This window comes from Rhinoderma darwinii, chromosome 3, assembly GCF_050947455.1.
Source record: "Rhinoderma darwinii isolate aRhiDar2 chromosome 3, aRhiDar2.hap1, whole genome shotgun sequence".
NCBI lineage: Eukaryota > Metazoa > Chordata > Amphibia > Anura > Rhinodermatidae > Rhinoderma > Rhinoderma darwinii.
The window spans coordinates 1578955-1596443 of record NC_134689.1 but is presented as its reverse complement, the minus strand read 5'-3'; the positions used below and the strand labels follow the sequence as shown (position 1 = coordinate 1596443).

The 17489-nt window shown below is 46.6% G+C and overlaps 1 protein-coding gene across 2 annotated transcripts in view; it reads left to right on the top strand.

The window, feature by feature from the left end:
• Positions 1-17489, top strand: part of SOX5 (SRY-box transcription factor 5) — a 343282-nt gene that overhangs the window by 285223 nt on the left and 40570 nt on the right. For both annotated transcript variants that reach the window (XM_075855646.1, XM_075855645.1), the window contains one exon: positions 14246-14389. In XM_075855646.1, coding sequence (XP_075711761.1) covers positions 14246-14389 — 144 coding nt within the window. The remainder of the gene's footprint in view (positions 1-14245; positions 14390-17489) is intronic.

Sequence of the window (17489 nt, the reverse complement as noted above, 5' to 3'; positions counted from 1 at the left end):
CCACAGAATATAGGTCGCTCGTCCTGTGCCGCGGCCCCTCCTGCCCCCGGCCCATGTGGGTTGGCATTAAAGCCCGTGCCCGGGGCAGATTGTGCTCAGCCGCTGACATCGTGATCAACGCCCAGAAGGGGCCCCGCAGCTCTGTGACATTTGGACAAAGGAAACAGCGAGATGGCGAAATCCCTGCACCCCCTCCCCCGTATTTCCTGCTCCGAGGGGCTTTCACTTCCATTGTGATCAGACACAATATGGCACATTTTACCTATAGAGCAGGTTAGGAGTTGTAGTCCACAGAGATCAGACCTCGATACAGGACCCGGGTTTATGTTTTAGGCGGCCGTTTCCTTCAGATACGTCTGTTTATAGGTTCTCCCTGATCACCGTGTATCTAAGCCGATCTGCCATTCAGGAGTCCGGGAAAGCTGGGTGAGGAGAACCCACATAGGAACGGTGATGAGGCCATATTGCTGATCACCCAGCTTTCCCAGAGTCCTCAATGGATATTCTTTATAGGTATTAGGAAGCATAGGGTGTATCACCGGGTATCTCAGCAGATCTGCCATTCAGGAGCCTGGGAAAGCTGGGTGAGAAAAAGCTGTGATGAGGCTATAGTGCTGGTCACCCAGCTTTCCCAGGGTCCTCAATAGATATTCTTCATAGGTATTAGGAAGCATAGGGTGTATCACTACGTATCTAAGCAGATCTCACATTCAGGAGTTCGGAAAAGCTGGGTGAGGAGAACCCACATAGGAACTGTGATGAGGCCATATTGCTGGTCACCCAGCTTTCCCAGAGTCCTCAATGGATATTCTTTATAGGTATTAGGAGCATAGGGTGTATCACCGTATATCTAAGCAGATCTGACATTCAGGTGCCGGGAAAGCTGGGTGAGAAGCTGTGATGAGGTCATAGTGCTGGTTACCCTGCTTTCCCAGAAACAGAGTTTTTAGTAGGACGACTCGCGGTCTCGTCCCTGGGCATAATACCGCCATCTCTCTCTCCACCTGCGTAAGTGTCAGTCTTCACTGCCGTTCTGGCATTGTATTCCTGCTGCAGAAGGCTGGGACCGTTTAGGTGGCGCAGGTTTGCAGACAATGTATTTTCTCCTCTGCCCGCGGCCCATTAAGGTAATAAATTCTCTGCCAGCCTCGCCCTCTGGTGCCCGCGATACGCCAACGACCTCAACATCTTGTCACATCCAAAGGTCGCTGAGGTCGAGGTCGGCGTGTGACGGCTACAGACCGGAATCTGGAAAATGATGGGGGATGGGGGCCTCTATTTGTGGGATAAATCTCCCCCTCTCTAATCTAAGTATTCGCGCCCCGAGCGGACCGGAGCCGCAGCGTAACGCAGTTATTTTATTTTTCTCCCTAATCCCCCGCGTCGTTACAACAGGAATATAAGAAAGTTCAGAGAGGAATAAATAATATACATGACGTCCGTAGATTTAAATAGACTTTTGGCGCCACGTAGATGAACGGCCGAAGCGGCAGATCTCGCTTGTCGTACATGAACGGTCACCAGGTGCTGATACGTATGTTGCGACATTGTAACACGCTAAGCCCGCCCCTTTTATTCGATTAGTTTGCGCTCGTGTGATACAGGAGATGTCACTACGTGTGACGCTGTTTACCACGTTTGCGCCAGTTTTCGCCGTGCGCTCCTTGATACACCGTTCCGTATCTCGCTGCCTCGTAGCTTCATCCTCTTCCCACAGCGTCCGGGGATTCGCCACCATTAATCGCTGCGTTCCGGCGCTGGAACTCCTAGTAATGGATTTATCTATTTGGACGAAAATGGAAAGAACCCGAGCCAAATGCCCGACTATTAATGAGGCGGAAGCGCCAAAGATTGTTGATTAGCGAGGACGTCCCAACAATTCTACCATTTATTATTCCCTGGAAATCTGTTCCCTGAATGACAGATGCCAGGAAATATATACATGTAGCAGAGCTGAGGTAGTCACTGGTTGATATATGGTGTTACATAGGACTGCAGGTAACACTACTACATTATCTGTAATCAGAGTCATCACTGTGTTATCTGTGGTGTTACATAGGACTGCAGGTAACATCTACTACATTATCTGTACTCAGAGAGTTATCACTGTGTTATCTCTGGTGTTACATAGGACTGCAGGTAACACTACTACATTATCTGTACTCAGAGAGTTATCACTGTGTTATCTGTGGTGTTACATAGGACTGCAGGTAACATCTACTACATTATCTGTACTCAGAGAGTTATCACTGTGTTATCTGTGGTGTTACATAGGACTGCAGGTAACATCTACTACATTATATGTAATCAGAGAGTTATCACTGTGTTATCTGTGGTGTTACATAGGACTGCAGGTTACATCTACTACATTATCTGTACTCAGAGAGTTATCAGTGTTATCTGTGGTGTTACATAGGACTGCAGGTAACACTACTACATTATCTGTACTCAGAGTTATTATTGTGTATTATCTGTGGTGTTACATAGGACTGCAGGTGACATCTACTACATTATCTGTAATCAGAGAGTTATCACTGTGTTATCTGTGGTGTTACATAGGACTGCAGGTAACATCTACTACATTATCTGTAATCAGAGAGTTATCACTGTGTTATCTGTGGTGTTACATAGGACTGCAGGTAACACTACTACATTGTCTGTACTCAGAGAGTTATCACTGTGTTATCTGTGGTGTTACATAGGACTGCAGGTAACATCTACTACATTGTCTGTACTCAGAGAGTTATCACTGTGTTATCTGTGGTGTTACATAGGACTGCAGGTAACATCTACTACAATATCTGTACTCAGAGAGTTATCACTGTGTTATCTGTGGTGTTACATAGGACTGCAGGTAACATCTACTACATTATCTGTACTCAGAGAGTTATCACTGTGTTATCTGTGGTGTTACATAGGACTGCAGGTAACATCTACTACATTATATGTAATCAGAGAGTTATCACTGTGTTATCTGTGGTGTTACATAGGACTGCAGGTTACATCTACTACATTATCTGTACTCAGAGAGTTATCAGTGTTATCTGTGGTGTTACATAGGACTGCAGGTAACACTACTACATTATCTGTACTCAGAGTTATTATTGTGTATTATCTGTGGTGTTACATAGGACTGCAGGTGACATCTACTACATTATCTGTAATCAGAGAGTTATCACTGTGTTATCTGTGGTGTTACATAGGACTGCAGGTAACATCTACTACATTATCTGTAATCAGAGAGTGATCACTGTGTTATCTGTGGTGTTACATAGGACTGCAGGTAACACTACTACATTATCTGTGCTCAGAGAGTTATCACTGTGTTATCTGTGGTGTTACATAGGACTGCAGGTAACATCTACTACATTATCTGTAATCAGAGAGTTATCACTGTGTTATCTGTGGTGTTACATAGGACTGCAGGTAACATCTACTACATTGTCTGTACTCAGAGAGTTATCACTGTGTTATCTGTGGTGTTACATAGGACTGCAGGTAACATCTAATACATTATCTGTACTCAGAGAGTTATCACTGTGTTATCTGTGGTGTTACATAGGACTGCAGGTAACATCTACTACATTATCTGTACCCAGAGAGTTATCACTGTGTTATCTGTGGTGTTACATAGGACTGCAGGTCACATCTACTACATTATCTGTGCTCAGAGAGTTATCACTGTATTATATGTGGTGTTACATAGGACTGCAGGTAAGACTACTACATTATCAGTACTCAGAGAGTTATCACTGTGTTATCTGTGGTGTTACATAGGACTGCAGGTCACATCTACTACATTATCTGTAATCAGAGAGTTATCACTGTGTTATCTGTGGTGTTACATAGGACTGCAGGTCACATCTACTACATTATCTGTGCTCAGAGAGTTATCACTGTGTTATCTGTGGTGTTACATAGGACTGCAGGTAACACTACTACATTATCTGTACTCAGAGAGTTATCACTGTGTTATCTGTGGTGTTACATAGGACTGCAGGTCACATCTGCTACATTATCTGTGCTCAGAGAGTTATCACTGTGTTATCTGTGGTGTTACATAGGACTGCAGGTAACACTACTACATTATATGTAATCAGAGAGTTATCACTGTGTTATCTGTGGTGTTACATAGGACTGCAGGTGACATCTACTACATTATCTGTACTCAGAGAGTTATCACTGTGTTATCTGTGGTATTACATAGGACTGCAGGTAACATCTACATTATCTGTAATCAGAGAGTTATCACTGTGTTATCTGTAGTGTTACATAGGACTGCAGGTAACACTACTACATTATCTGTAATCAGAGAGTTATCACTGTGTTATCTGTGGTGTTACATAGGACTGCCGGTAACATCTACTACATTATCTGTACTCAGAGAGTTATCACTGTGTTATCTGCGGTGTTACATAGGACTGCAGGTAACATCTACTACATTATCTGTACTCAGAGAGTTATCACTGTATTATCTGTGGTGTTACATAGGACTGCCGGTAACATCTACTACATTGTCTGTACTCAGAGAGTTATCACTGTGTTATCTGTGGTGTTACATAGGACTGCAGGTGGCATCTACTACATTATCTGTACTGAGAGAGTTATTACTGTGTTATCTGTGGTGTTACATAGGACTGCAGGTAATACTACTACATTATCTGTACTCAGAGAGTTATCACTGTGTTATCTGTGGTGTTACATAGGACTGCAGGTAACCTCTACTACATTATCTGCAATCAGAGAGTTATCACTGTTATCTGTGGTGTTACATAGGACTGCAGGTAACATCTACTACATTATCTGTAATCAGAGAGTTATCACTGTGTTATCTGTGGTGTTACATAGGACTGCAGGTAACATCTACTACATTATCTGTACCCAGAGAGTTATCACTGTGTTATCTGTGGTGTTACATAGGACTGCAGGTCACATCTACTACATTATCTGTGCTCAGAGAGTTATCACTGTATTATCTGTGGTGTTACATAGGACTGCAGGTAAGACTACTACATTATCAGTACTCAGAGAGTTATCACTGTGTTATCTGTGGTGTTACATAGGACTGCAGGTCACATCTACTACATTATCTGTAATCAGAGAGTTATCACTGTGTTATCTGTGGTGTTACATAGGACTGCAGGTCACATCTACTACATTATCTGTGCTCAGAGAGTTATCACTGTGTTATCTGTGGTGTTACATAGGACTGCAGGTAACACTACTACATTATCTGTACTCAGAGAGTTATCACTGTGTTATCTGTGGTGTTACATAGGACTGCAGGTCACATCTGCTACATTATCTGTGCTCAGAGAGTTATCACTGTGTTATCTGTGGTGTTACATAGGACTGCAGGTAACACTACTACATTATATGTAATCAGAGAGTTATCACTGTGTTATCTGTGGTGTTACATAGGACTGCAGGTGACATCTACTACATTATCTGTACTCAGAGAGTTATCACTGTGTTATCTGTGGTATTACATAGGACTGCAGGTAACATCTACATTATCTGTAATCAGAGAGTTATCACTGTGTTATCTGTAGTGTTACATAGGACTGCAGGTAACACTACTACATTATCTGTAATCAGAGAGTTATCACTGTGTTATCTGTGGTGTTACATAGGACTGCCGGTAACATCTACTACATTATCTGTACTCAGAGAGTTATCACTGTGTTATCTGCGGTGTTACATAGGACTGCAGGTAACATCTACTACATTATCTGTACTCAGAGAGTTATCACTGTATTATCTGTGGTGTTACATAGGACTGCCGGTAACATCTACTACATTGTCTGTACTCAGAGAGTTATCACTGTGTTATCTGTGGTGTTACATAGGACTGCAGGTGGCATCTACTACATTATCTGTACTGAGAGAGTTATTACTGTGTTATCTGTGGTGTTACATAGGACTGCAGGTAATACTACTACATTATCTGTACTCAGAGAGTTATCACTGTGTTATCTGTGGTGTTACATAGGACTGCAGGTAACCTCTACTACATTATCTGCAATCAGAGAGTTATCACTGTTATCTGTGGTGTTACATAGGACTGCAGGTAACATCTACTACATTATCTGCACTCGGAGAATTATCACTGTGTTATCTGTGGTGTTACATAGGACTGCAGGTAACACTACTACATTATCTGTACTCAGAGTTATCACTGTGTTATCTGTGGTGTTACATAGGACTGCAGGTAACATCTACTACATTATCTGTACTCAGAGAGTTATCACTGTGTTATCTGTGGTGTTACATAGGACTGCAGGTAACATCTACTACATTATCTGTACTCAGAGAGTTATCACTGTGTTATCTGTGGTGTTACATAGGACTGCAGGTGACACTACTACATTATCTGTACTCAGAGAGTCATCACTGTGTTATCTGTGGTGTTACATAGGACTGCAGGTAATACTACTACATTATCTGTAATCAGAGAGTTATCACTGTGTTATCTGTGGTGTTACATAGGACTGCAGGTAACATCTACTACATTATCTGTATTCAGAGAGTTATCACTGTGTTATCTGTGGTGTTACATAGGACTGCAGGTAACATCTACTACATTATCTGTAATCAGAGAGTTATCACTGTGTTATCTGTGGTGTTACATAGGACTGCAGGTAACATCTACTACATTATCTGTAATCAGAGAGTTATCACTGTGTTATCTGTGGTGTTACATAGGACTGCAGGTAACACTACTACATTATCTGCACTCGGAGAGCTATCACTGTATTATCTGTGGTGTTACATAGGACTGCAGGTAACATCTACTACATTATCTGCACTCGGAGAGTTATTATAATGCACAGACAACAACTATAAAGCGGTGGATGACCCAGTCGGCTCTGCTGTGCGGTGGATTTTGTTGTATAGCGGTGCAGATCTTCCTCGGTGATTGCGTGACCTCCGCGCTCCTTCTGCCGCCTCTCTTGTAATGATCAGTTTCTCCACGACGACATGAAGAGGGTCAATCAGACGGCGCGGCAGATGCTGCAACATATTGTGATAGATGCAGCGCGGAGAGCGGGAGGAGCTGGCGTGGACGAGTGATCGGCGCTGCTGCGCGGGGAGCGCTCGGATACGGAAGGCGCTGCAGAGGCGACTCATCACTTCATCTTAGGCCGTATTCCTCGTCTGTTTATATAACGGAGCGCGCTCTGACCGACGCCATTCATTGTGGCTTTTCGCACATCCGCGCTTTTTTATATGCCATTTGTCCGATGCGTGAAACTTGCCGCACGTCCTATTCTGGTCCGTGGGAGCGTGAAAAACATGGACGACATCCGTGCGCTGTCCGTTTTTCACATATCCGTTCCTAACAGAAAAGAAAAAAAATAAAACCAGAAAGTTCTCGCGGAGGAGAAATACGGACAAGAAAAACGGACGAAACGCGGGAATCACACGGACGCAACGCGGACGGTCATATGCATGAAAAACGACCCATGTTTTTGCGGAGGCAAATTGGACACGCTGGTGTGAATAGGATCTTATGGGGCATTGCGCTTCCTGTAGCCGTCACATCCAGATGTAGCAGAGCTGAGTTTGTCATTCATCTTTTTGTGGCTACGTTTCTTATTCTGTGGTACGATTCCCCTCCCCCTCCCCCTCCAGATTATTATTTGGGAGCCCGTCAGAAAGTTGTCACGGATTTTTTCATCAAACTCTAAAAATAATCTCCAGCTGTGTTTAGTTAGTATTAGGCAAGAAATGCGCCGGAGTCCGTGAGTAAACATGAGCTCATACGGCGGCCGGAGCGCTGCGGAGGTGTGAGGCCGACCGTCCCCGCAATTATTTATTGCAACGTAGGGAAAACGGTTACAAAAAATAGTAATAATGACTTGTGAGCGCACGCGAATTCTACAGTCACAGAACCTCAGCTGTGCTCATCACAAACCGCACAAAACACGTTCTGGCAACGCAAAATGTGAGAGACACAAAATGTGAGAGACGCAAAATGTGAGAGACGCAAAATGTGAGAGACGCAAAATGTGAGAGACGCAAAATGTGAGAGACGCAAAATGTGGAGACACAACCTAGAGTGAGCGCAGGATTCATATAACGGATTGTGTAAAATAAAATGTTCTTTTCGACACAGTAGAATTTTGTATCTACAGACTGTGTTGTGGATGTTGTGAGCGTTGTGCGTGTTGTGCGCGTGTTGTGCGCGTGTTGTGCGCGTGTTGGGTGTTGTGAGTGTTGTGCATGTTGTGTGCGTGTTGTGCAGGTGTTGTGGGTGTTGCGCACGTTGTGCGTGTTGTGAGCATTGTGCGCGTGTTGTGTTATTTTTCATTATAGACTTTATAATCACCAGCTGCGCAGAACATCTTGTCGCGTGCGTTTCTGGGACGGGCGTGCGGCGACTTCTGTGCAGGGTCTCGTCTTCCCGTTGCGTCCGCGCTGCAGATAACGGCGCTGCCACTCAGTCACTTTGATATTCGGTCACCACATTTCCCCGCGTGACGTCCTGAGGAGCAGCGTCGCCCGCGTTCGTGTTGCGTCTTCTTTCTCCTCCATGCCCCTCAACCAACCCGGCAGCCAAGTAGAGGAGCGGTGGCCGTCACATTGTGTTAGTCGCCTCGGATCCTCCCTGAAAACAACACATTTATCGTCCGCGCTTTCAGGGAAGGTTTTTTTCGGTGACCCGGTTGTCGTCTTCTCGCCGCCGCTTCTTCACTTTGTGAGTCTCGTGTTGGAGGAGCCGACCACAAGGCGACGCGGCCCGTCCTCCGCCATTACTAAGCGTCACTAGGGGATAACGCAGGTCCCGGAGCGGCGACACGAACGCAGCGCAAAACCGTAATCACAGATAATGGGTAATAATAGAGGCGCGTGGAACCTCACCGGCAGCCGCTCATGGCTGTCACTGCGCAGAGGCTGTCGTTTCTATGTCACATTTCATTTACCTCGTGTTTGTAGATTTGTGAAATATTTACAGGATGGCGGGAACCTGAGCAGATACTGAGAAGTAGTACTGTGCGATATCTATACATCAGGGAGACGGCAGATACTGAGAAGTAGTACTGTGCGATATCTATACATCAGGGTGACGGCAGATACTGAGAAGTAGTACTGTGCGATATCTATACATCAGGGTGACGGCAGATACTGAGAAGTAGTACTGTGCGATATCTATACATCAGGGTGACGGCAGATACTGAGAAGTAGTACTGTGCGATATCTATACATCAGGGTGACGGCAGATACTGAGAAGTAGTACTGTGCGATATCTATACATCAGGGTGACGGCAGATACTGAGAAGTAGTACTGTGCGATATCTATACATCAGGGTGACGGCAGATACTGAGAAGTAGTACTGTGCGATATCTATACATCAGGGAGACGGCAGATACTGAGAAGTAGTACTGTGCGATATCTATACATCAGGGAGACGGCAGATACTGAGAAGTAGTACTGTGCGATATCTATACATCAGGGAGACGGCAGATACTGAGAAGTAGTACTGTGCGATATCTATACATCAGGGTGACGGCAGATACTGAGAAGTAGTACTGTGCGATATCTATACATCAGGGTGACGGCAGATACTGAGAAGTAGTACTGTGCGATATCTATACATCAGGGTGACGGCAGATACTGAGAAGTAGTACTGTGCGATATCTATACATCAGGGTGACGGCAGATACTGAGAAGTAGTACTGTGCGATATCTATACATCAGGGTGACGGCAGATACTGAGAAGTAGTACTGTGCGATATCTATACATCAGGGTGACGGCAGATACTGAGAAGTAGTACTGTGCGATATCTATACATCAGGGTGACGGCAGATACTGAGAAGTAGTACTGTGCGATATCTATACATCAGGGAGACGGCAGATACTGAGAAGTAGTACTGTGCGATATCTATACATCAGGGTGACCGCAGATACTGAGAAGTAGTACTGTGCGATATCTATACATCAGGGTGACGGCAGATACTGAGAAGTAGTACTGTGCGATATCTATACATCAGGGTGACCGCAGATACTGAGAAGTAGTACTGTGCGATATCTATACATCAGGGTGACGGCAGATACTGAGAAGTAGTACTGTGCGATATCTATACATCAGGGTGACGGCAGATACTGAGAAGTAGTACTGTGCGATATCTATACATCAGGGTGACGGCAGATAATGAGAAGTAGTACTGTGCGATATCTATACATCAGGGAGACGGCAGATAATGAGAAGTAGTACTGTGCGATATCTATACATCAGGGTGACTGCAGATACTGAGAAGTAGTACTGTGCGATATCTATACATCAGGGTGACGGCAGATAATGAGAAGTAGTACTGTGCGATATCTATACATCAGGGAGACGGCAGATAATGAGAAGTAGTACTGTGCGATATCTATACATCAGGGTGACTGCAGATACTGAGAAGTAGTACTGTGCGATATCTATACATCAGGGTGACTGCAGATACTGAGAAGTAGTACTGTGCGATATCTATACATCAGGGAGACGGCAGATACTGAGAAGTAGTACTGTGCGATATCTATACATCAGGGAGACGGCAGATACTGGGAAGTAGTACTGTGCGATATCTATACATCAGGGTGACGGCAGATACTGAGAAGTAGTACTGTGCGATATCCATACATCAGGGTGACGGCAGATACTGAGAAGTAGTACTGTGCGATATCTATACATCAGGGTGACGGCAGATACTGAGTAGTACTGTGCGATATCTATACATCAGGGTGACTGCAGATACTGAGAAGTAGTACTGTGCGATATCTATACATCAGGGTGACGGCAGATACTGAGAAGTAGTACTGTGCGATATCTATACATCAGGGTGACGGCAGATACTGGGGAGTAGTACTGTGCGATATCTATACATCAGGGTGACGGCAGATACTGAGAAGTAGTACTGTGCGATATCTATACATCAGGGTGACGGCAGATACTGAGAAGTAGTACTGTGCGATATCTATACATCAGGGTGACGGCAGATACTGAGAAGTAGTACTGTGCGATATCTATACATCAGGGTGACGGCAGATACTGAGAAGTAGTACTGTGCGATATCTATACATCAGGGAGACGGCAGATAATGAGAAGTAGTACTGTGCGATATCTATACATCAGGGTGACGGCAGATACTGAGAAGTAGTACTGTGCGATATCTATACATCAGGGAGACGGCAGATACTGAGAAGTAGTACTGTGCGATATCTATACATCAGGGAGACGGCAGATACTGAGAAGTAGTACTGTGCCATATCTATACATCAGGGTGACTGCAGATACTGAGAAGTAGTACTGTGCGATATCTATACATCAGGGAGACGGCAGATACTGAGAAGTAGTACTGTGCGATATCTATACATCAGGGTGACGGCAGATACTGAGAAGTAGTACTGTGCGATATCTATACATCAGGGTGACGGCAGATACTGAGAAGTAGTACTGTGCGATATCTATACATCAGGGAGACGGCAGATACTGAGAAGTAGTACTGTGCGATATCTATACATCAGGGTGACAGCAGATACTGAGAAGTAGTACTGTGCGATATCTATACATCAGGGAGACGGCAGATACTGAGAAGTAGTACTGTGCGATATCTATACATCAGGGTGACCGCAGATACTGAGAAGTAGTACTGTGCGATATCTATACATCAGGGTGACGGCAGATACTGAGAAGTGGTACTGTGCGATATCTATACATCAGAGTGACGGCAGATACTGAGAAGTAGTACTGTGCGATATCTATACATCAGGGTGACGGCAGATACTGAGAAGTAGTACTGTGCGATATCTATACATCAGGGTGACTGCAGATACTGAGAAGTAGTACTGTGCGATATCTATACATCAGGGTGACGGCAGATACTGAGAAGTAGTACTGTGCGATATCTATACATCAGGGTGACCGCAGATACTGAGAAGTAGTACTGTGCGATATCTATACATCAGGGTGACGGCAGATACTGAGAAGTAGTACTGTGCGATATCTATACATCAGGGTGACGGCAGATACTGAGAAGTGGTACTGTGCGATATCTATACATCAGAGTGACGGCAGATACTGAGAAGTAGTACTGTGCGATATCTATACATCAGGGTGACGGCAGATACTGAGAAGTAGTACTGTGCGATATCTATACATCAGGGTGACTGCAGATACTGAGAAGTAGTACTGTGCGATATCTATACATCAGGGTGACGGCAGATACTGAGAAGTAGTACTGTGCGATATCTATACATCAGGGTGACGGCAGATACTGAGAAGTAGTACTGTGCGATATCTATACATCAGGGTGACGGCAGATACTGAGAAGTAGTACTGTGCGATATCTATACATCAGGGTGACTGCAGATACTGAGAAGTAGTACTGTGCGATATCTATACATCAGAGTGACGGCAGATGCTGAGAAGTAGTACTGTGCGATATCTATACATCAGGGTGACGGCAGATACTGAGAAGTAGTACTGTGCGATATCTATACATCAGGGTGACGGCAGATACTGAGAAGTAGTACTGTGCGATATCTATACATCAGGGTGACGGCAGATACTGGGGAGTAGTACTGTGCGATATCTATACATCAGGGTGACGGCAGATGCTGAGAAGTAGTACTGTGCGATATCTATACATCAGGGTGACGGCAGATACTGAGAAGTAGTACTGTGCGATATCTATACATCAGGGTGACGGCAGATACTGAGAAGTAGTACTGTGCGATATCTATACATCAGGGTGACCGCAGATACTGAGAAGTAGTACTGTGCGATATCTATACATCAGGGTGACTGCAGATACTGAGAAGTAGTACTGTGCGATATCTATACATCAGGGTGACGGCAGATACTGAGAAGTAGTACTGTGCGATATCTATACATCAGGGTGACGGCAGATACTGAGAAGTGGTACTGTGCGATATCTATACATCAGGGTGACGGCAGATACTGAGAAGTAGTACTGTGCGATATCTATACATCAGGGTGACGGCAGATACTGAGAAGTAGTACTGTGCGATATCTATACATCAGGGAGACGGCAGATACTGAGAAGTAGTACTGTGCGATATCTATACATCAGGGAGACGGCAGATACTGGGGAGTAGTACTGTGCGATATCTATACATCAGGGTGACGGCAGATACTGAGAAGTAGTACTGTGCGATATCTCTACATCAGGGTGACGGCAGATACTGAGAAGTAGTACTGTGCGATATCTATACATCAGGGTGACGGCAGATACTGAGAAGTAGTACTGTGCGATATCTATACATCAGGGTGACCGCAGATACTGAGAAGTAGTACTGTGCGATATCTATACATCAGGGTGACCGCAGATACTGAGAAGTAGTACTGTGCGATATCTATACATCAGGGTGACGGCAGATACTGAGAAGTAGTACTGTGCGATATCTATACATCAGGGTGACGGCAGATACTGAGAAGTAGTACTGTGCGATATCTATACATCAGGGAGACGGCAGATACTGAGAAGTAGTACTGTGCGATATCTATACATCAGGGTGACGGCAGATACTGAGAAGTAGTACTGTGCGATATCTATACATCAGGGAGACGGCAGATACTGAGAAGTAGTACTGTGCGATATCTATACATCAGGGTGACGGCAGATACTGAGAAGTAGTACTGTGCGATATCTATACATCAGGGTGACTGCAGATACTGAGAAGTAGTACTGTGCGATATCTATACATCAGAGTGACGGCAGATACTGAGAAGTAGTACTGTGCGATATCTATACATCAGAGTGACCGCAGATACTGAGAAGTAGTACTGTGCGATATCTATACATCAGGGTGACGGCAGATACTGGGAAGTAGTACTGTGCGATATCTATACATCAGGGTGACGGCAGATACTGAGAAGTTGTACTGTGCGATGTCTTCAGAGTTTGCTCTATATAAGGATGACACTAGTTTTCTATATTAGATGTTGGGGTCACACAGGCCATGCTGGGGGTTGTAGTCAGAAAGCCGCCTCGGCACAGTACTACTTCCATACCATGGTCCGCTATTCCTCCCATGTTTGTTCTCCCTTCTCGGGGTCCTGCGGCCGCCGTGGTCCCTGTGACGTCCGTCTTTCCTCCCATGAGATGTCGGTCCTGGAACGTTCCGCTGACGGCTCCTGCCATGAGATGTCGGTCCTGGAACGTTCCGCTGACGGCTCCTGCCATGAGATGTCACCGCCGCCCTCCTCACCCGTCTCTTTATCTTTCTCTCCACAGCAGCTGTATGCGGCTCAGCTCGCGGCCATGCAGGTGTCTCCGGGGAACAAGATGCCAGGAATGCCGCAGGGGAACCTCGCCGCCATGTCTCCCACAAGTATGAACCCCGAGAAGAACACCAGCAGCCCGCCGCCGAAATCTAAGGTACGCAGCGCGCGCAGACCGCACAGTGACGTCCCCGGCTAAATACAAGTCCTCGTCCCCTCTGTGCAGCCGTTCTATCTGATTCTGGGAAAGCTGGGTGATGGAACCAACATGGCCGTCATTACCGCTTCTGTGGGAGATGTCACCCAGCTTTTCCAAAGTGATTCAGAAATAATGGAGATGTGTGACTCGGCAGGAGGCTGGGAAAGCTGGGTGACAAGTAGGCAATGCTATGTGTAAACACTGCAGCAGAACCAATCTCTCCCCGGTGCTGATAGTTTGTCACAATGTATCAGTGCAGTATGTATCATTCTGGAGTCCAGGCAGTTCAGAGAGGATTGTCTAGACTGGATATAATTGTTTTCAGCCTCTGGATATAAACAAGAATGTTTCCATTCACTGACTGCAAGCAGACATCTTGAAATCTGTGAGTCTAGTACAAAGTTTTGGAACTTTTTATAACCGCGTGATGCCGTTTCAGCAGACTGCGGTGTCTCGTGGCGGTTTTCCCCTTCTTTCTGGATGAATCTTCGGCGCGGAGAAGACGATGCCTTTCCATGGGCTGCAGCGCCGTTGATGTAAATGGTCGGGATTTGCAGTCCTGGAAGGGGTTAATAGCCATCATTGTGGCTGCGGTGATGTAGCAGAGCTCAGCGCGTCCAGTCACATTTACAAATTGCTGAGAAGAAAATAGAAAAGGGACAAAAAAAGGAGAAAGCTCTGAAAAGGCTGCGGAATAGCCGAGCGCGCGGAGTGGGCCCTGCTGTGTTCAATCTGCTGCGGAGCGAAGATAATACCTGGAAATGAGAGACGAGCGCCGACCCCGGAGCTGAGCCGCGACTTCCCCGCTGCGAGATCCGGCACAGGTCGCGTGTAATAAAAGAACAAGATTGTGTCGTAACGGCGGCGGCGGCGGCGGAGGGACCCGGCGCGCTGCATGTTCTCCGCCGCAGAGAAGTCGCCCGACCTTTGATGACTTGTCCCCCACCCCCTGCAACTCATTCTACTCCACCTGCAACATCTATTTATAAAGCTGCGTTCCAGATGATAGAGATGCGGAGGAACGGACCCCCGACCCCCAAATCTAAAAACCCGGAAATATAAACCCTGAAATGTGTCACTCACAAGTTACATCATAACCGCACGTGCAGCCACCCAGCTTTCCACAGACCCTGAATGGCATCTAAACCTGTCTTGTTACACACAATCACACTCTTCCTGCTGCACTGCCTGTGTCAGTCTTCTCTGTAGTTCTGGCATTCTATTCATGAAATAGTCATTTATGGATGGGCAGAGCTGTAGTCCCGTCCCAGATCAGTAACAATATAATCTATGGGGTGTCCTAGGAGTGGGGAGCGGTCTATCGGGTGTCCTAGGAGAGGGGGGGCGGTCTATCCGGTGTCCTAGGAGAGGGGAGCGGTCTATCGGGTGTCCTAGGAGAGGGGAGTGGTCTATCGGGTGTCCTAGGAGAGGGGGGGTATATCGGGTGTCCTAGGAGAGGGGAGCGGTCTATCGGGTGTCCTAGGAGAGGGGGGGGTCTATCAGGTGTCCTAGGAGAGGGGGGGGTCTATCCGGTGTCCTAGGAGAGGGGGGGGTCTATCGGGTGTCCTAGGAGAGGGGAGCGGTCTATCGGGTGTCCTAGGAGAAGGGGGATCCGTCGGGTGTCCTAGGAGAGGGGGGGATCTGTCGGGTGTCCTAGGAGAGGGGGGGGTCTATCCGGTGTCCTAGGAGAGGGGGGGGGTCTATCGGGTGTCCTAGGAGAGGGGAGCGGTCTATCGGGTGTCCTAGGAGAGGGGGGATCCGTCGGGTGTCCTAGGAGAGGGGGGGATCTGTCGGGTGTCCTAGGAGAGGGGGGGATCTGTCGGGTGTCCTAGGAGAGGGGGGGATCTGTCGGGTGTCCTAGCAGAGGGGGGGGGTCTATCCGGTGTCCTAGGAGAGGGGGGGTCTATCGGGTGTCCTAGGAGAGGGGGGGATCTGTCGGGTGTCCTGGGTACGGAGGGTCCGGGATCTATTTGATGACATTTTTTTGCCGTATTCCATGTACGCCGTTTCTCCGGTATCGGACGTCTCGTCTGACCGGCGGTAAATCTTTGCGTCTCTGCTCGTCAGTCGTTGAGCCGATGTCATTAACATCTGCTGATAATTGGGAACAGCGCGGCCGGCGTTACGATCCCATTCCACGATGTCCAGCCCCTATAGCCACTTATGGCATCAACCGAGAATCGCCAGAAATGAGCGCCGCGTCTCGTAAATGACTTTTGACAAACACGCGGTCTGTCCCCGCCGGACTCGTCAAGGCTCAGGGAGAAGAAAGCGCCGTGACACGGGCCAAACGTCTTGATGGATTAGGCCGTGGGTCACCGTGGACGCGGCGCCGTATTCATTGCCTTCAGTCAGACCAAGTTTCGGACAGAGCGTCCCCCCTCCCCCCTGACTGCTGGGAGCTCCTGTGATTCCCGCACTGACGGACACGTGCTGAGCCGCGCATAATGAATCCGTCTGTTCCATTCTGCCGAGCGCCATTATCAGGGATGAATCCAGGCGCAGAGTGATGGCGGCAGCACTATATAGGCTAACTGTCACCTATGGCCGCAGATCATCGCACTGACATCACCTGAGATCACACAGACGTCTCCAATCATCATCACCGACTGCAGGACCATATACCCTATATATACAGGATCCCCCTACATATATATATACACCCGCAGTACCGGAGAGCAGGATCCCCCTACATATATATATATACACCCGCAGTACCGGAGAGCAGGATCCCCCTACATATATATATATACACCCGCAGTACCGGAGAGCAGGCTGCAGAAATGTAAAGATCAGAAACTCTGGAGGATATAATAGTGCTGGAGTGATATAAGAGGAGCGGCTGATATCAGTCACATATGATGTAATGTCTCTGGAGGATATAATAGTACTGGAGTGATATAAGAGGAGCGGCTGATATCAGTCACACATATGATGTAATGTCTCTGGAGGATATAATAGTGCTGGAGTGTTATAAGAGGAGCGGCTGATATCAGTCACATATGATGTAATGTCTCTGGAGGATATAATAGTACTGGAGTGTTATAAGAGGAGCGGC